The 20,452-nt window shown below is 39.6% G+C and overlaps 1 protein-coding gene across 2 annotated transcripts in view; it reads left to right on the top strand.

Moving 5' to 3' along the window:
- Positions 1 to 20,452, top strand: part of stab1 (stabilin 1) — a 94,334-nt gene that overhangs the window by 21,795 nt on the left and 52,087 nt on the right. For both annotated transcript variants that reach the window (XM_067586421.1, XM_067586422.1), the window contains 22 exons: positions 526 to 663; positions 1,875 to 1,946; positions 3,247 to 3,360; positions 4,479 to 4,532; positions 4,981 to 5,061; positions 5,163 to 5,321; positions 5,514 to 5,576; positions 7,607 to 7,699; positions 8,911 to 8,997; positions 9,117 to 9,228; positions 9,594 to 9,780; positions 10,585 to 10,678; positions 11,760 to 11,918; positions 13,047 to 13,142; positions 13,671 to 13,766; positions 16,022 to 16,069; positions 16,693 to 16,826; positions 17,394 to 17,505; positions 18,129 to 18,206; positions 18,636 to 18,737; positions 18,843 to 18,944; positions 19,778 to 19,909. In XM_067586421.1, coding sequence (XP_067442522.1) covers positions 526 to 663; positions 1,875 to 1,946; positions 3,247 to 3,360; positions 4,479 to 4,532; positions 4,981 to 5,061; positions 5,163 to 5,321; positions 5,514 to 5,576; positions 7,607 to 7,699; positions 8,911 to 8,997; positions 9,117 to 9,228; positions 9,594 to 9,780; positions 10,585 to 10,678; positions 11,760 to 11,918; positions 13,047 to 13,142; positions 13,671 to 13,766; positions 16,022 to 16,069; positions 16,693 to 16,826; positions 17,394 to 17,505; positions 18,129 to 18,206; positions 18,636 to 18,737; positions 18,843 to 18,944; positions 19,778 to 19,909 — 2,313 coding nt within the window. The remainder of the gene's footprint in view (positions 1 to 525; positions 664 to 1,874; positions 1,947 to 3,246; positions 3,361 to 4,478; positions 4,533 to 4,980; positions 5,062 to 5,162; positions 5,322 to 5,513; positions 5,577 to 7,606; positions 7,700 to 8,910; positions 8,998 to 9,116; positions 9,229 to 9,593; positions 9,781 to 10,584; positions 10,679 to 11,759; positions 11,919 to 13,046; positions 13,143 to 13,670; positions 13,767 to 16,021; positions 16,070 to 16,692; positions 16,827 to 17,393; positions 17,506 to 18,128; positions 18,207 to 18,635; positions 18,738 to 18,842; positions 18,945 to 19,777; positions 19,910 to 20,452) is intronic.

Below are 20,452 nucleotides of genomic sequence, written 5' to 3'. Positions count from 1 at the left end.
GTTGGACTCTGCATAAGAAATAACATGAAAAACAGATTAAACACTGTAAACAAAAGCAGGTTGTTCAAAGTTTAAGAGCTTTTGTTGATGAAGCTGATCGATAGATTTCTGGACTGGATTACTTTGTAGTGAGTGTATCAGCTGGGTGTTAACAGTTAACTGGGAATTCATTTGTAAATGCACATAAAATAGACGGTGTTGATACCATCAGAATGTTTCACAGAGGTATAGAGTGAAAACAATATATCTGCACATCTCAACTATACAGCAGTAATGTTTTCTTTCATCCTGCTATCACACTGATACGTTCTCGTGTGAAGTCTTCACAGTGCACATGTGAACGTCCTGTTAGAAACCAGGTTACATGTCTACATAGCAGAGAAATCAGCTGAAACCTGGTTTCTCGTTTCACAATGTTTAAGGAATCAGATAATTGCAGAAAGTCTGAATAAGCAGGTTATTTAACTGCATATAAACACACTGATTGTCTCTCTCTCTCTCTCTCTCTCTCTCTGGTTGGTGTAGAAGTTCATCCTGATGGACAACCCCAGCAGACTGTACACCATCATCAAGGAAGACCTGCCAGCAGCCAATGGGATCATTCACATCATTGACCAGCCAATCACAAACACACTCCCTGATAAGCCCGCTCGTGACGAAAAGGTGAGTTAAAGGGTTGCTTCACCAAATATACAAAGCTGCCTGAAAACACACTGATAACAATACGACATCTACACTGATTAACTATAAAAACAGTAGAATCAAACACAGAACATGAAAAATAGAGTCTAAAAAATGAAGAGGAAGAGGAAATGTGGTCTGTTAGTTTTGATTTGAGTATTTCTGGTGCTCAGTATATTTAAATAATCTGCCTTAACTGCAGTCCGGTTAAACGTAAACTAGATTTCCTGCCAGCTCACCTGGATTTAACAGTGCAGTCTAACTTGTTGCTGGGTCACAAAACAAATACTGCCATCTACTGGTTTTTTGTCACAACATATCGAGCCTGTTGCAAGAAATCTTCGTTACAAAGCTCGTCCAATCATGTTTTTATCATCTCAGAGATATTGCAAAAATAAGATCTATTTTAAATTTTAGAGATGCAGAAACTGTTTGTACATGTTTTTATCTCCTCGTGCGTTGAGTATGGAAACAGCGTTTTCTATAGTCTTGATCAAAAAACATTGAAACGACTACAGACTGTACAGCTGCAGGCTTTTAACCACAGCTAAGAGGCTTGATCATGTCTCTTTACTTTGGCTCCCTGTTTGTTTTAGGATGGATTTTAAGATCTTATTGATTACGTTTAAGGCTCTTCATGACCTGGCTCCAGATCATATTTTAGACCTTTTATAGCCTTGTGAAAAGTTGCGTAGTTTGAGATCCTCGGGCAGAGGTCTTCTGTCTCCTCCAGAGTCCAGGTTGAAAACTAAAGGGGACAGAGCCTTTGCCATCAGGGCCCTGAGGGGCCCCGAGGCTCTGGACCAACCTGCCTGAGGAAATAAGCCCGTCTGAGTCAGTGTCTTCTTCCAAATCTCTTAAAACATACTTTTATTGGAAAACATTTCCTGATTTTACCTGAGCTGCCTGCTTATTTTACTTGACTTTATTTGTTTTTAATTTCATGTTTATTATTTTTTAATTTAGCATTTTACTCCCTTTGTGTTTCATAATGTTTATTTTTTTTATGGCTTTTGTTTGTTTTAATCTCTCTGTGTTTTGTTTTTATTGTAAAACACTTTGTACCTCTGTTTTGAAAGGTGCTGTATAAATAAAGTTTATTATTATTATTATAACTATGTATCCTGATGTTACAGCAGTCTGTGAATGTGAATGTCAGTCTTTTGAACCTACTCCTCTTTTTCTTGGTCCAGTATGCTGATAAGACGATTGGGGAGATTCTGACTAAGGATGAAAAATACAACCGCTTCCTGTCTCTGGCTGATGTGAGTATTTGACTCTGGCCAATAACATCACACTGATGTTTGGTTTTATCCCCACATGAGAAGAAAACAGTAGAAACATTATCAGTCAGTGAGACGAAACAATCCTGATTCTCAGGACAAAACGTTTACTAAAACCCTCCCTCGAACAGTGATTGTCTAATTGTATCTTAGCAACCGTAACTAGGCACAGCAGGTCTGTCAGTCTTTGGATTTCTCTACGTGTAATAACACGCTGTAGTAACACAGATACCTCACAGTTAAAGAATCTCCAAAACCACAAGACCTGAAGTGTAATGAACTGATTCAACAGTGTTTTATTTGTTCTAATGCAGGCTGCAAATGTTAGCATGCCTGGCTATAGATTATACAGTAGATACACTCTGATAGTACGAGAGTTATATATCACAACAGGAGGAGGAAGCCCTGCATGGTTCCCATGGCTCATGAGACAGGTGCTCTTTAGTAGGGCAGGTGAAAACACACACACACACACAAAAACAAAATCCGGGAAGTCTCGCTGAATGTTTGTCCTTAAGTGGTGCAGACAACCATGGAGAAAGACGAAGGCACTCTGTCTTCAGGTGAAATAATATAGTGTTTTAATTGCCTATGCTCAAAGAATAAATATATTATAGTTATATCAGTTAATGGCTGACATTAGAGGCTGTGTCCCGTTCTTTATATGATTTGAAAGATAGACAAAAAGAAACCACCAAACTCCGAGATAACAGTGAAAAACAATTTCTCTTGTAAAATTTAAAATGAAATATACTGTTTGAAAATATGAAGGAAAACCAGGTTTTGTTACATCAAAAAAAAAAAAAAAGATCTTACATTTTTCCCCTATCATACTTAAAATATCGCTCTACACTGCAATAAAGAATAGTACTGCTCTTCTCTTCATGTCCACGTCTTCTGCATGGATCAGCCATTATTAGCCATCGTCTACATATCGAGGACTGTTTCACATTTAAGTTTTAACAAATCAGCTGTAAACATAAAAAAGTAAAAGAGACAAAAGATGCAAATCTGCCGGTGACATATAAATGAAGCTGCTTTTGTGTGTTTTTATCAAAGACCCATTGTTTCAAAAATTAATAAAAAGTCATCCACCGTTTTCACTGTAAACTTCATGTGTGCTGTTGGAGAGAAAGCTTGATAGCCTTAGCAACAGTAACTAAGGGGGGTTGGGGCTCAGCGAATGGTCGATCCTCAGAGAAGTTTGAACCATCTCTAAACGGGAATCGATTCTAAATCTCTTGACTCTAATCTGATATGATGTGTCTGTGTCTGTTTACAGAACTGTGGGACGCGCCTCCCTCTGCGGGGTCCGGGACCCCTGACCGTGTTCATTCCCACCAACCAGGCTGTGGACCGAGCCAGAGACGGCAGCATCCTCTACATGCTGCACGATGTAAGGCCACAGGGAGGGGACTCAGGTCTAATTAGTACTTCAGCTCTCATTTATTTCATTTATTTGTGATTAGTGTTGATAACATAAACCAACAATGTGTTAGTCCGTCTCTCAATACTTCCCTACCCTGACTGTGGCTCTCAGACCCAAGCCCACTGGTTTCTACTGAAGACGTAAATATTTAGCATCTCACAAAGTTTTTTTTTTATTGTTGAGAGGTCTATTAATTTCCCAAACTGTTAGTTTGTTGAGTAACTTTACTTTTCCCTTAAATTGCACCTGCCTTTTATTTGAAAAGGCAGACACAGCTATTCATGTTGTAGATCTACAGTAGTTAGCATTAATGTTAAATCACCAGTAATCAATATTTTTTGTATTAACAATGGATCAGCTGACTGTGATTGTCTGAAATATATATGCGCCTAATTCTCTGCCAACCAGAGCAGAGAATAAATCAGACACTGAGAGTCTTGTTCGATAATCGATGCATACTTTATATTTATGGGTAAAATACAGGCCAGGAGAGGTATAACGAGATATAATGTGTGCCTTAAGAACCAAAAAGGGATTGTACAGTACCTAACTCGCTTTTTTTCACACTATTAAGTACAGAATATGGTCTGTGGTTGTCTGAACCCACAGAGAATTATCACCAAATTGGTTTTATGTAACATTTACTGCTTTGGTTCAGTCTCATTGTTTCCAGCAGCAGCAGGCAGTTGTTTTCAGGAAATAACATCTGTTAAAGCTGTTTTAAACTACCTGCTCAGCACCAAACGGCAGACGGACAAAACTAGAGACTAGCTGGTGAAGAAAGTGGAACATCTAGAGCAAGATATTTTTCTCAGTTGTTGGTTCAAACCAGAGCTAAAAGGAGAGCGAATATTAGACTCCGACAAGGTGATAATATGTCAGATTTTGAAGTTTTAAGCCTGTTGTGCCCCCTTTCCCCTCCCAAAAACATCAAATAACATGTTGAGCAAGCTGTGCTGTAGCACTGAGCTAACGTAATGTCAACAACCAGTCAAGCTGCCAAGCGTTAGCACGTTTAGCTCTAATTTTGTTTTCTATGTGAGGCTTGTCAGGATGTTTTACTGATATTCTGTTCTTTTTTCAAGGCCAAACATAAACTTCAGGAACTTCTCAAACATCACATGTTCTCCCAGGCTGTGGTAAGTGCCCTCCACCCCCACACTCCCCCCATCAATCCTTCCTTCCTGCTTCTGTCTTTCTTCTTGCTTTTTGTCTTTTTTAACTCTGCTCGTAAAGCAGACAAAAACAGAAACTTCCTTTCTGTGTTTCTGTCTGCAACAAGATATCTCATAATCAAACTAGCAACATAATGACTAACCTAAAATACCCTCGTCTACACTACATATCTCTTTAATCTTTAATCTCTTTCGGCAATTTGACTTGATATTTCCTGATCCAGTTACTGCTCCCCAGAGGATGAAGCCTTTAGATTTAACGCCATGACTCATGACATATTCTCTAGCGCCACCCGCAGGAAAACTTTTGCTACTAGTAAGGCACTAAGAGTTGTTAAATCATCAGGATGTTATTTGTTCTGTCAAACATGATGTTTTAGTTTTAGTTGATGATCATTTTTTCTGTCTGTAGCTGACAGTCGACGAGTTGGCCGCTCTTCCTCAGATTCAGACGATGGCCAATCAGATCGTCACCATCACTGCGTCCAATGATGTAAGTGTCTCTGATTTTTTTTCCATAGTTTCCTGACTAACTCACACTAAACATTTGCAGTTTCCACTAACACTAGTTTCCCCCTCAAACCTCCCACGCAGGGTGAGATCCTGCTGGGTGAGAAGGGCGTCCGTCTGGCGAGCACCAACATTGTGGCGTCCAACGGGATCATCCATATGATTGACGGGCTGCTGTACCCGCCCACCATTCTTCCCATCATGCCTCACCGCTGTGATGTCATCGAGAGCAAGATCACCGTGGTGAGAAGTCAGAGGCACAAGAAGGATGAGAGCTGCAGCAATAACAGATCAGTCTAACATTAGCTGTCAGTGGCTAAAGGCTAATACAAACAAAGAGTAACATGAATAGTAAATTATTAAGTATTTTAATTTATGTGTGTGTGTGTGTGTGTGTGTGTGTGTGTGTGTGTGTGTGTGTGTGTGTGTTTTCAGGGTCCATGTGTCCACTGCAGTTACCTCTATGAGACTCAGTGTCCAGATGGCAGCACTGAAATGGTAAAATACCTCATTATTAATGTAAAACGTCTATTAAATTCTATTCTACAGAGCCATATGGGGGTCAAATGGAAGAATAACTATCGTTTTGAAATGTGTGTGACTGGATTGATAAACCCTACAGGGTCAGTTTTGACCTCTGATACGACCTCTGCCCTTCAGAATAGTTGGACAATTAGACAGTGTTGTAATTTCTTATTTACAGTATAAGTGCTGAATGAAAACACAGATTATAATTTCTGGGTCTGATGGACTCCAAAATCTAATGCAAGTGTCAGTCTGGGCACTGTTTAGGAGCCTAGGTCATTGTCCAATGAAGTATCGTCCTATACGCTACGTCCTGCCTATCAGCTAGGTTGTCAGGTTTGTTTAGGATTTACACGTATGTAGTAGCGTATCAGGAGAGCAAGAATGAGTACCAACTTCCAGTGTCTCTAATCACTGGATAAGATAATAACAACAACACGGTAAATTATTATTATCAGTGAAATCAGTATGTGTTAAAGAGGTCTCCTCTCTTCCTAGAAGTCTGTTAGTGTCTGACAGACAGCTCCAGTACCAGGGCAGGTACGCTGCTCGTTCTAGGCTTTACCCCAATATACTGGCTCCTGTCCTAATCCTTCTAACGCTGGTCTTTCTCTTGAGAGAACCAAATTAGCACTATTAACACATTAGAGAATAGTTAATATGCAAGGGGCCTTACTGAAATGTAGCTGAAGAAGCCTTGGATGGATAGAGTCTAGCAGCCCAAAAGATGAGAAGAAGTTTCTGTCTTTTCAGAAGATCAAGATGATCTTTAAAAATCTGAAGAAATTTAAAAATCTGGCAAAGAGCTCCGCTGCAAACTCAAAACCTGTCTATTAACTTCCCTCCTCACAAGATACACGTCTTTTAATACTCTGGGACCAAGAGGAGGTCTCCCTAAGGTTGTCCTATCAGCTTTCTACACACATCCTGCATATATTTTCCAAAAGCAGTTCATTGGTTACATGGCACATTCATACATTATAATATTCAAAGGTATACGTAAGGATGTTATAGTAAGAACTCACAAGGCATCTTTACAATGGTGGTTATTCACGTGGAGATCATACGACGCCCCTAAATAAAGTCCCCTTCTCATTTAGTCCAGACAGATGTTGTCCACTGGAAAGCCCAGCACTCGTCACTAGCAACAGTTCTCATTGATAACGATTGAAGGCACAGCAGCACATCGAATTGACAGCGTTAAAAACAGATAAACATAAAAATGTGTGTAACAGCAGTCCTTAACCAGATCAGTCCAGAGATCATTAAAACATATTATAGTGTGGAGCAAAGATGTTCATCCGATAATGATCAAACAGTAAACACAGACAGAAACAGCCCCTCATGGACAGTGCGCTAATATTGTGATTTCACAGTCTGGTGTGGGGCCTCCGCATGAACAGGACCTCCTTGTTCTTGGTGCTGCTCTGCCCTTTCGACCTTTCCTGGGCAGAAACACAGGCTCCTTCCACCTTACGCTCTGTAAAACAGGATGCTGTAACACGTATCCTCACAAAACAATTAGCCAACCAGAGCAGAGAATAAATTAGACACCGAGAGTCCTGTTTGATAATTAATGCATACTTTATATTTAAGGGTAAAATACAGGCAAGGAGAGGTATTATGAGATGTAATATGTGCCTTAAGAATAAAAAAGGAAGTGTACAATGCCTAACTCGCTTGTTTTCAGTCTATTAAATACTAGAATATAAGATATTATTTATTTTCTGACACCAGTTATCAGTCTGTGCTTTCATTTACTTGGTGTGACAATTAATTACTGTATTACTTTACTTTTTTTTTCTCCAAATGATTTTAATTTCCTGCTTTTTTTTCTTATTTCCCGATCCGTATTCATGCCTCAAAATTTCCCCTTAAATCATTCGTTCAGTTTAGCCATTCATGCGGACAGCTTTCCAGTATTTTTTCCAGCCTATGACTCATAGCAGTAGCAGTACGGACGTGAACAGAATGCAAACAAGTCTGTGTGTCTGTCTCTCCAGGACAATCATCTGACTGGCTGCGATTATGTCACGTCTCCACTCAAGCCAACACTCAGTAAAGGCTGCGCCAAATACTGCAACACCACCAGACAGGTGAGAGTGGAATCAGTGGAAACTGCATCAACAGCTTTATTTTTAACTTCATTCAGGTGCCTTTCAGCTTTTCCCCTGCGGCGGCTAATGGTGCCTTTAAATGAGAAATTGTTTACTCTGTTGACTGTGTACATATCAACCACCGGCAGCTGTGCTATCTGAGTTTCACAGATCACCAGTTTTGACATTTTTTTTTTTACAAATGATAGTGTCTGTGAATGCTGGTCATCTTACTCTCTTCTTATTCCTCAGAGCTTGGTGTTAAAATGTGGGAAAATATCATTCACAATATTTTTACACCAACTGTTTTTAGCGACCACTAACCAATCCTCCTGACACAAACCAGAAACCTCGCTGGAATCTCTGGAATCTGGAGGGTGTCATAGATGAAGAATTACAATGAAATAATAATAATAGATCATGGACAGTTATACAAACTTTTTAAAACTTTAAAGTGGCTATAATCAATATGTTTCTATTAACAATGGATCACATTACCACTTGTATGTGAAATGGCTCGCTTGTTGTGGGAAAACCCAAAGATAATTATGACCCGACTCTGCAGTTCCTCTCAGCTTCTCAACTCATTGTTTTGATTGTCCGGCCCGCAACTTTACTTTTTTATTTCACTTGATATCAATACTTTCATTGTGTTGTTTTTGGATGCAACAGACAGCTGTTTTCAGTCTCCTAGACAGACAAAGTTAACAACTTTGGTGAACAATAGTGGAGTATTTAGCAGCTAAAAAGCCACATATTTCTCTCAGTAGTTGGTGGAGACAAAAACCTGAGATAAAAGGAGAGAGGATATTGGAATAATGAATACTGGCTTGTTTCTGCTGCCCCCAAGTGGTCAAAAAACAGTCATTGCAGGTTTAGGTATGAAGAAATGCCAAACTGGAGTGTTCACGCCATGGTGGGATCAAAATTAATAACGTCAAGAAAAGTTTAACCTGATAGTGTTTTTTGTAATTATGTATGGAGTTTTCCAATGGAACAGTGTTTGAATGTCAGGCATATCATGTCTTTGACTTCTCATGTCAAAAACACAAACTCACAGGTACTTTTCAAAGGTAGCACGAAGGACGAGGACCAACACGACTTATAGTTACAGTTCATAGTTAAGAAGCTAGAAACTGACATTGCAGCTCTCAGTGGTCAAATGGTGGTCTATGATTTAATGTGTGTGTGTGTGTGTGTGTGTTTAACAGACAGCAGAGTGTTGTAAAGGTTTCTTCGGTCCGGACTGTAAACCCTGTATTGGAGGATTCCAGCATCCCTGTTACGACAAAGGAACGGTGAGGAACAACCAAACATCTCATCTGTCACCGGAGCCTCGTCTCTCAACCGACGTGTTTTTTTTTTTTAATTTGCATTTATTTATTTATTTATTTATTTATTTATTCACCACATGCAGTGCTTTGACGGTATCCATGGCAACGGCTCATGCAGTTGTCAGTCAGGCTTCAAGGGTATCGCCTGCCACATCTGTTCAGATCCATTCAAGCACGGAGACAACTGTGACGAAGGTAACGGCTCCTCCTCATCAAAGCAACTAAACACCTGGTTTTGGCTTGAAGACGCCCCCTTTCACACATTCAAATCCAGCATTAAAATCCGGATCTTCTAACAGGATTTGTCATCCATGAGCCCCAGTTTTCAGAAGTTTAACTGGATTATAGTAATACCTGTGTACATTTGTAAATAACCAGCTGTATATTTAATAAGTCTGTTATATGCAGAGCCAGCAAAGTGACCATAAATAGAAAATGAGCTTAGTTTGAACAAAGGGGTGTGTTTTGCCTGGTGTGACACTGGTCCACTATTGTGACTGATGAACGTGAAATTATCACATGGCGTGTGTGTGTGTGTGTGTGTGTTTGTGTGTTTTCAGAGTGTCGCTGTGTCCACGGTGACTGTGATAACCGCCCAGGCAGTGGAGGTGCGTGTCGGAGAGGATCCTGTTTGGAGGGATACTCTGGAGAAAACTGCGACAAGACGGCCACGCCTTGCAACTCTGACGGACTGCTGGAACACTGTCACATTCACGCATACTGTACACAAACTGGGCTGCACACTATGTGAGATACTTCTACTGCTACTACTAATACTACTAGTGTTAATTCTGGCACCTGACTTTGAGTTAGTTCAATGGAAATTTGTATTTTAGTTAAATTTTAGTAATTTGACTTTATTATATATGATTTAATGACAAACACACACTTGATCGACTAAGGAGATATGAGTTACAATTCAAAGAGCAGGTGTAGATTCAGAGAAATACCACAGAATATCTGAAGGAAAAGAGCTGAAACACTCTCAGTTATTCAGGCAACCTTGTCCCTAGTCACAACATCGATATAAGATTGTCTCTATGGCAACAATCATATCGCCAGGTCAACCTTGACAGGGAAGATGACATCTTTCTGTCCTTCAGTGTCTGCTTCTCTAAGCAGCATTTCATACATGACGCATATATGAAAAAAGGAGCATTTTCATATATGGCACATATATGAAAATTCCTTCACAGAATTGTAAGACATTTTAGTTTTCATCAGTGACTTTTTAGTCTAATTTTTGTTTACATTCTTAGTAAGCAGGAGTTCAACAGAGCTCGGTCCTGGGTCCCCTGATCATGTAGCACCTACACAATATTGCACCAACTACGTACCCATTCCTACATCCATAATACATATGACTGCTGCTAACTGCTACTCTCTGGCTGTTTCAAGCTGTTCTGCAGGCTAAAAACACTCAACCCGACATAACACTCTGTAATTCTTCAGCGGTTCTCTTCAGGGTTTCACAGCTGATCAACACCAGTCACTTCTCTGTTCTCCTCAACAGCTGCTGACTTCGTTCTGTCTTTGTTTGTTTTTCACCAGGTGTGTGTGTAAGGATGGATACGAGGGTGACGGTCACTCCTGTTCTCCCTTCAACCCCTGCCTGAGGAGCAACAGAGGAGACTGCGACGCTAACGTAAGACTGTTGACGTAACTTGTCAGAGTTATTAATATTTTCTTTGGACCCTCCCTCGGCATAGAAATAACATTCCTCTAAATAATAGAACAATATTGAGTTGGTAGAAATAACTTCACCATTAATAATATTGACAAAACATACAAAATTTAAAAGTTTCGTTACCCCTTTTTAACATTTTATACCTTCTCAATGGAACAATTATTATAACAATAACAGCCAATTAGAGCATTACAAGTGAACTGTGATGTGGCAGAATAAATAATATAATGTACCACTACTAACTACAGTATAAAGATCCACATGTATTCTGTGTTTCCCAAACTGACATATTGGACCTGTTAGCCACACTACAAGCTGACTGTGGTGAAGAAAAACAACTCTGACACAGAAACAGGATTGCTGAACTCTGCAAAACCGCCATTATAACTCATGACACATGTGAAAGCCAACTTTTTGATGTAACTCTTTAGAATAATAATAATAATAATAATAACTGCACTTTGAGTAAGGGATCACAAGGTGCTTTCCAGTGCAGGGAGACAGTGAAAGACAATCACACATATAAAAACAACAGCATAAAAAGACTGTTACACATTAAACCTTCAATAAGGTAAAAATAAACATAAAATCTGGCGGTAACAACAACAAATAAGACTTGTGGTCAGACAAGAAGGCGAGTCTATAAAAATGTGTTTTAAGACAGGATTTAAAATCTGAGGCAGTGCCAGCTTGGTTTTGCTGAAAGACAACATCGCTCTGATCTGATCTATGTGATCTTTCCTACAATAAGTCTCACAGGGCTGAAATAAAATGCAAATAGTAGGTGAGAAAAAATTAAAAGGCCCTTTCTCCAAAAAAGGACTACTTCCCTTCAGCCAAAAGAAAAAATATATAACACTCCCCCTTTCATGACCTGCTAAGCCCCCAAAATAATTTTCCCACAGTCTCTAAGAAGAACCTCAATGACCTTTATTCCTGAACACAAAACCACAAATATGTAAGAGAGAAAACAAACGTCATATTTGTCTTTTTCTTTTCCTGTCTCTCTCTCTCTCTCTCTTTCTTTCTCTCTCCGCAGGCACAGTGTGTGTATGTGGGTCCGGGTAACGTGTCGTGTGTGTGTGCTGAAGGTTGGACAGGTGACGGCAAAGTGTGCGTGGAGATCAACAACTGTCAGCTGGAGAGTCGAGGAGGCTGCAGCATCAACGCCGACTGCACCCACATCGGACCCGGACAGGTCAGTTAAGGACAACTACTGTACGTCAGCTGGAGCGTCGCTCTCTAAATGCAAATTCAATTCAATTCAGTTTTATTTATATAACGCCAAATCACAACAAAAGTCATCTCAGTGCACTTTTCACATGGAGCAGGTCTAGACCGTACTCTTTAATCTACAGAGACTCAACAATTCCCTCATGAGCAAGCACTTGGTGACAGCGGTAAGGAAAAACTCCCCTTTAACAGGAAGTAACCTCAAGCAGAACCCGGCTTTTGGTGGGCGGCCATCTGCTTTGAGCGGTTGGGTTGAATAAATACGACCTCCAAAAACAACATCATGAATACTAACTGTTGAACATAAATGGCTAAAACCGTAAACCTCGTTGCTTGACGTACTGCTGAGGAAATGTTGCTTTGGTTTTCAGTTCGCCCTGTTTGTTGTATCCAGGCGTCTGTAGTTCAGAGGTTGTAGACTTAGAAAACAGACCAAGAGGAGTGAGGAGTGTCTTACGCTGTGTTTGTTTTGGAGTTTGACCTACCCTCCAGCAGCTGGAAGAAGTTAGTAATAATTGCTTTAAAGACACAGTAAAATAATTGTGTTAATTTATACACCAAACATACATTATGACAAAAAATCAAAATCCCTGTCTTTCCTATTTCATGAGCTTGATGACTCATTTTGAACTCAGGGACGTATTTAAAAACATCAACAATCAATTATGACATCCATCATACAAAACCACATTTGATTGCTTGTGTGGGTCGTAGCAGCAGCTAACAGAGTAATATGGAGGGAGATACAGTGTGGATAGAGAGAGGTGTGTCTTATATCAGTGGGTAAAAACCTGTTTTCATTTCTGAAATAATGTGACTTCGGTCTGATTTCTTCATTTCTCTCTCATTCTCCTCCTGATCCAACAACACAGGTGTGTGTGTGGAGTCCTTTACAGCTCTGTTTCTCTCTGCAGCTTTGTGTTGCACCGCATTCGCAAAAGCCAAGGCCACTTTTTAGCGGTCCAATCAACTCTAAAGGATTTGATTTAAATCCCTTTTGTAATTGCACATCAACCACATATTCTGTTGTGTCACATTACAGAAGCTAAAGACATCCTAACTTCTATTTCTCTGTGAATCTGTGTGTCTGCAGAGCGAGTGTGTCTGTAAAACAGGTTACATGGGGAACGGGATCAAGTGTGACCTCATAAACCCCTGCCTCAAGAGGAACGGAGACTGCCATGAGCTGGTACACACACACACACACACACACACACACACAGAGTATTTGATCATTTATTTATAGGAATAAATTAACACAGGAAGGCGCAGAAGCTCAGTAGTTAGCACTGTTTGAACCTGTCACCCACTGCATGCTGGGATCGGCTTCAGCTCCCTGTGACCCGGTGCAGGATAATAAACACATACCTGTAGAATAAAATGGATAGATTTGGTTTAATTTGATTGATTTAAATGTAATGTTTTGGTTTGTGGTGCACTCTAAAGTTTGCACTTAGAAAATAGTTCTCAGTGTGAGTGCAGAGTAACTCGGATATTTTTTTTCTGGAAAACACATGTTTGTTTTTAAAATTTAATGTTTCAGTTTTCAGCGTTTCTCTTTAATGGCTTTTTTTTAATGACTTCAATGTGGTGTCTAATGATAGGGTTTGTTTTTCTTTGTGCTAAGAGTGATAATAACACGTCTGTAAAAAATATGAGAACGTTTGTGTTAAACTTCCCATGATCCTTAGCTGCTGAGTGGTTTTCTGTCTATCAGGCGAAGTGTGAGCTGAAGGAGGCTGGAACTCACACCTGTACGTGTCCTGACGGCTACGCTGGAGATGGAACCATCTGCTACGGGACATTAATGGATGTAAATATTCAGATTAGCATCACATACACGTGACGGCACCGTAATACAGTTTAATATCCTTATAAATAGCTTCCTAAACAAAGAATGAGTGAAAAAACCAGTAGTAGGCAAATAGTGACCTGTGGGCCAAATATAACAAAAAATAACTGGCCCCCTAATGAAAGCTGAAGTTTCCCCTTTTATAGATGATATCAAATCTTTAACATCTTCATAAATCCACAGTGGATAACAAAGTAAACACAAGACTCATGTAAATCCCAATAAATACGACTTTGTAACATCTTAAAAACTGCATAACACAGGCACATAACATAATTTGGCCTATTTGACCAGAATAGATTTGTGTCAATGACAGAACAGTGGAAACAGCGTATATGGATCACAGTTACAGTGATCGATCACTTTCATGAATCAAAAAGAATCACTCCTATACAAATGCTGTTTAAATAATTTGCTTATAGTAATGAAGAGGTCTGCTTACAGCGTTGGGTCTTTTTATACATGGCAACATATGAAAAAAAATTAAATTACAGTAATCCTATTTTTTTTACTTTACTCCCATGATACACGTATGATATGTACTTAGCAGCTGCGACACTGTTACTGCTTCACGGTAACCCGTCTGCTTCCGGCTGGTGACCTGAGGCTGCTGCTGAAATCATGACGGGAAAAAGAAAGTAATTTTCTCTCAATGAAAAACATTATCTCCTCAAAGCTTCTGACAAACTGCCAGAAACGAGCCAACGAGATGCAGCAACAAGCGTTTGAAACAGCTGTTCTGTATTTTGAAACAGTCAAATTCAATAAATAGGGAAGCTGCCCGATTCATTTACTTTATATCTATGTAATAAATATATAAATGTCAATTAGATGGTAATCTGCGTATGAAATAAAGAAATAAAGAGAAAGAAAAAAATCAGTTATAATAATCATCCGCTTTATCATTGTGATCAATTTGACCCAGACAGACGTTATCTACAGGCCACTGTTTATTTTGTGTGGATAAGTTATCAATTACATTTGTCATGTATGAGTATTTTTTTGCCGAATGAGTGTTAACATAAGCTGCTGTAACTCTGTTAGCTCACTAACTGGAATTATGAGAGGAGAGATATCTGCCCTCAGATGCAGCCATAAAACTGTCTTATAAATCTGTTTTATTCTTGAATGAATTAAAAGAATGAATGATTGCAATGTTATTATTACTGATTAAAAAAATGGACAAAGCTATGAAAATCAGAACCACGAAGATGTTTTTACAGTCAAAATTCATGTCAGAGTGACTTTTAAATTAATGGATTACTGTTTTTTTTAAGTAAACATTAAACATCAGCGTTTCTGATGTTTCCCCATCAAAATGCTTCTATGGCTTCCGAACCTTTGAGCAGGTGGGTCATTGTACGTTTTTGAGCCACCAGGGCCACCGAACCACAAATTAAAGAAACTTAATCTGGAAACTGTAACTTATGAGGGGAGGACAGACCGTTTTTTGTTAGCTGTGATTTAATAAATATAAGGGCCTCACTGTTTAAACCTGCAGTGCAGAAACTTTGTCTCCTTCTTCTGGCAGTGAGAGTAATTATACAAACACTGTCGACATCATCGCCACAGACCCCTGATGCTTTTTATGTGAGTCGGTCCGCTCTGATGACGTAACGCGGTCGGGGCGCTGCCTACGTCAGCAGGCGCAAATCAATCATTGCTGGTGGACGTAAACGCATCACTACCAGTGCGCCAGTGTGGGAAAGTCACCACAGACACCAGATTTAAAAACTCTGAGCGGCGATAATCAGCATTGTGTAAACTTGTTCAGCAAGCGATTGAATGTAACAGACTCCAAACTCCAGCTTTAACATCTAAACTGACTGATGTTGACATTTGCAGGATAGTTTTAAGCTGTTCTAACACATAAACTGCTGCCAGACGCTTTAAACTCAAAGGTCCCGCTGAGCCCAGATTAGTCTGAACAGAACAAACTGAGTTAGATGATCATTCAGAACAACTTCAGCTTTATTGTTGTTCAGCTGTCAGAAAGCTGGAAAAATAAAGAAAAGAATTATACAAATAAATAGAATAAAATGCTTCATCTTGACCAGATATTTGGTTATCAGGTACCTCCAACATCATTCTGGTTATCTGTTTAACCACTATGTTCAAGGGCGCACCCTGACTAAACACTGCGTGTGTGTGTGTGTGTGTGTGTGTGTGTGTGTGTGTGTGTGTGTGTGTGTGTGTGTGTGTGTGTGTGTTTGTAGGAGGTGGACATGAACCCAACGCTGTACGGTTTCTCCCGACTGATCCAGGTGTGTAAGAACCAGACTCTGTAGTTACAGTTTTATGTTCTTAACTTTATGTTGTGACTGGCTTTTATGGTGCAACTTGTTTTTACTAAAGTTAAAGTGCAACTTCCGAACTAAGTTCAAATTTAATTACACTTTTAATTACATGAGTAATCAAACTAACCTTCCCTTTTGGGATTAATAAAGTTACCTAATCTAATTTAATCTAAGATTTGGGGTAGTTGCGTAAACGGAGATCATTTATTTCAAGTGAAATCAAGACTTTAAACTCAAAAAACTGCTGTTTTATGCTTTTTTTTTTTTTTAGGTATTTTTTCTTCTTACATATGTGCTGTAGTGAGCTTTATATTTACTTGTTTCCACATTCATTCTATATGTTAGTTGTTGTGTATGTTGCATTTATTTATGTTTTAATGAGTCAACGGCATTTTTCCATTCCGGCGAACAATAAAGTTGTATTCTATTTTATTCTATTACATTCTATTCTATCATTCAAACCCTTTCAGAGTAGTTATAGCTGCATTAGTAATCGAGCTGGTCAGTGTTTTAAGGAATAATTCTACACTAAAGAGAACACAGTATAATATACAGTATATATATATATGTGTGTGTGTGTGTGTCATCAGAAGTACAGTCACGCCTCTGAGGACCTGAGTGGGAACCTCACAGTGTTCATTCCCTCCAGAGAAGCTCTGAAGAACATGACCTCAGCTGAGACCGCGTTCTGGACCAGCCGACACCACCTACCTCACTTCCTGCGGTCAGTCACGTCGCACACTGATCTATCACAAATCATCTATTTTTTTATGTTTTATCTTATATGTTTTATATATGTAATGTTAATGTGATGTTAAATGTTTTTGTCATGTTTGATCTTTACTAATGTTTTTTTGCTTTTATTTTTAAGCACATTGAGTTTACGCCTGTCGTATGAAATGTGCTGTATAAATAAATTTGAATTGACTTGACTTGACAGCCACACACACACACACACACACACACACACACACACACACACACACACACACACACACACACTCTCTCTCTCTCTCTTTGATCACTGACACACGTCTCTTGTTTCTTTCACACCAAAGTACAAATATCTTCAAATGACCCAGTGATGCATAGAGTTAGAACAAAATGGATTACACTGCTTTTACATCGATCCATATAATAATAATAATAATGATAATAATAGAGCCAACTGTCACAACATTTCATACATAAATGTTTCACACATTTCAATAATCTGGTCATAAAAAGAACTGACTGGTAAATCTTCATCCTCAAACAAGCCTTAACATTTTCTTCTTCTTCCTGGTTGCAGGGCTCACTTCCTGCAGGAGATGTACACTCTAGAAGATATGGACAGACTGGTTGGCAGCAGGTTGCCCTCCCTGAACCCTTCCACTCAATGGGAGATCAGCAACAGCAGCGGGGTAAGGAGTGGGTGACTGTGACTGATGGACTAATTATACATTCAGGTGGATTCACTAAGATTTACACAGTTTTGCACCTCTAGAAGCAGATGTGTTAACAGTGTCTGAGTCGACCTGCTTGTCATCTCTTCTGCAGCCGTGTGCAAACTGTCCACAACCATTAGTACATACAAACTCGCGCTCTTGTCCATGTGGGAGTTGCTGATGGACTCTACCACTGTGGTTTGTGCTGTGGACAAATCTAATCTAATCCTCCTATAAAACCACAAACAGTGTTTTTTATATTTCTGTTTGTGTACAGGTGTTGCTTGATGTATTTTTCATGTTTGGACAGAGCCAGATTAGCTGTTTCTCCCTGCTTTCAGTTTTTTAAAAGATAATTTTTGGGGCATTTTTGCCGTTTGCATCTTCCCACTGCATCCACTTTTTATGCTAAGCTAGGCTAACCATGTCCTGACTCCAGCTCTGTACTTAACACACAGACATGAGATTGATATCCATCTTCTCATCCCGCTCTCGGAAAGAAAGTGAAAATGTTGAACTGTTCCTTTAATGGGTCCAATAAAGTACTGTAGGTAGACATATGCACACAAATGCATTATATAACATTTGTTTTGTTGCAGTTGATCCGTATTGGAAACGCCTCCATCATCACCCACAACCTGCCTGCAATCAATGGCTACATCCACATCATAGACCAGGTAGGAGTCGACGTCTGAGAGCAAACAACACACTGGCCGGTAAACTATTAAACTAAATGTGTGTTCAGACAGTGAAGCGAATGTTTTGTGTTCTTTCGCTCCAAACAGTCTCTAGAGTAGATTCATAAAGCTGCAGGATAAGCATAAATTTTTCAATCCAGTTAAAACATTTTCAACTCGCATGGAAATGTCACAGCGGGCGAATTTGTGCATAATTGTGTCTTTCCATTGACTTTGCATGCAATCACCTCTAAAACATGCTTCTGTCTGAACACACAGTAGGAACCTTTTTGCAGGTAAAGTGAAACTGAATGGAAGCAGATCTTGCTGCAAAGTGGAGTCTTTATGGTTCCTACAAAAAAAAATTCTAGTGAACTGAACCCTGTCTGTATGTTTGTTTGTTTGTTTGTTTGGTTTGGATGCGATCAGATTCTGGCACCACCCAACTCACACCTCCCGCCCGAGCCTCCCACCCTGATGGCCTTCCTGAACGCCTCCTCCAACTTCACTCTGTTCAGACAGTACGCTCTGGTAAGATATCTGTCGAAACTCAACTCAACCTTATGTATTCCTGTTATGAAGTAAACTAATTGCCTGTCTGTATGTTTAACTAACTAACTGTGTGTTTTCTCACAGATGTACAACCTGTCAGAGGATCTGACGTCTGAATTCACCATCCTGCTGCCGACAGACGAGGCCATAAGGCAACACCTCAGCAAGACTAACTCCTCCCTCCTGGTAGGTCCAGATGATATTAGTCGTTGCACACACTGCTGTTGGGTTATTACACCAGTACCAACAGTGCCTGCTGTCTGGAAAACTGAAAACTCTCCACTATGATTAAAGTCACACTAAAACGGATGCTTTACCCACAGAAAAAATGTTACGCTATACAAGGCGAGATTTTCTTCTTTTTATGTAGATACAACAAACAAACAAATTAAGAGCAGGAGAGTTAAGAGCAGGATATGAGTCCTTGTGTATAAGCATTTAGCAGAGTTATTCTTTCCAAGCAATGAAGGTAATGTGACATCAGATAAAACGCTTCTGGGGATTCACTCGTCAGACTTCAGACCTTATAAATCCATTCTACACCTTCTATTTCAGTCATGTCCATTTCATTTCCGCTTCATGCTTCAGTCTGACAGCGTGTTCATGTTTGCTGTTTTCTGTTTGGGAGGGAGAGTTACTGTATTCAGTCAGAAGTGACCGCCATATCCGTCCCTTCGACGTCTTTTTCAGCCGACACAGACGCTGTAGTAGCAGTAAATGCAGTTAACTTAATGTTTGTTATTTTGATCGAAGATATATGTCATTATAATTGTTTTTTTTATTTCTGTAAGTCAACGTACAACAACCTGTGCAGCTGCAAACATCTCATCTACAATTGGACATATTTTTCTTGCTCTGGCTCTGATTTATTGATTATTTTTTCAAACAACAGGAAAAATGACAAAATGTAAATGTAATAGTGGACCTATTTGAATCACTGACCACATCAGAGATGTGGGCGGTGATCACCAATAAACCAGAATGATCCTTTAACCCAGTTTTCCTGTCTGTCTGTCCAGAGCTCCGATGTGTTAAAGTACCACGTGATTCCTAATGAGCTGCTCTTCCCTGACCACCTGTTTGACGGCACGTTGAAAGCCACTCTACTGAGCAAGGACCACGAGGTCCAGTTCCACTTACACAACAACAAGGTAACAATAACTGGACCACTACAAATTCACAGTTATGTGACACCAGAATATTGAAGACTTGTCTGTTAGTTTAAGGACCAAACTGCTGCTTTTGATATTCCCACATATTCAAGTTAATTTATTAGAGAGGTCATCCACATCACGGTCAACACATAGACAAATTTATTTTTATGTGATGGTGCAGTTGAGAGCAGTTACATTTTCAAATATTCACCCTGTGATATATTTAAGGAAATTTTGGCATCTGAGGTTTGAGAGTCAGCTGCCGAACAGCAAGTAAACTCACCCTTTTCACGATGTCCATATTTGCTTATTGTCGGCCGTCTGGGTCGGATTTCATGACACCAGTGATTGTCAGTAGATTGCTTTTCAGCCACTGACTCTCGGTTCTAGGACAACGCTAAACTGAAGAGATTTTTGAGAACGGTTCCTGCTCACAGCTGCAATCTACAAATTCTTAGATTTAGTAGAAATTAACTGAGACCAATAGCTGCCCAGAGAGAGGAAAATCAATCTAAACACTGATGGCATGATTTGGAGGAT

Source organism: Thunnus thynnus, chromosome 4, assembly GCF_963924715.1.
Source record: "Thunnus thynnus chromosome 4, fThuThy2.1, whole genome shotgun sequence".
Taxonomy (NCBI): Eukaryota; Metazoa; Chordata; class Actinopteri; order Scombriformes; family Scombridae; genus Thunnus; species Thunnus thynnus.
The sequence above is the reverse complement of the archived record's forward strand: the minus strand, read 5'-3'. Positions and strand labels throughout refer to the sequence as shown.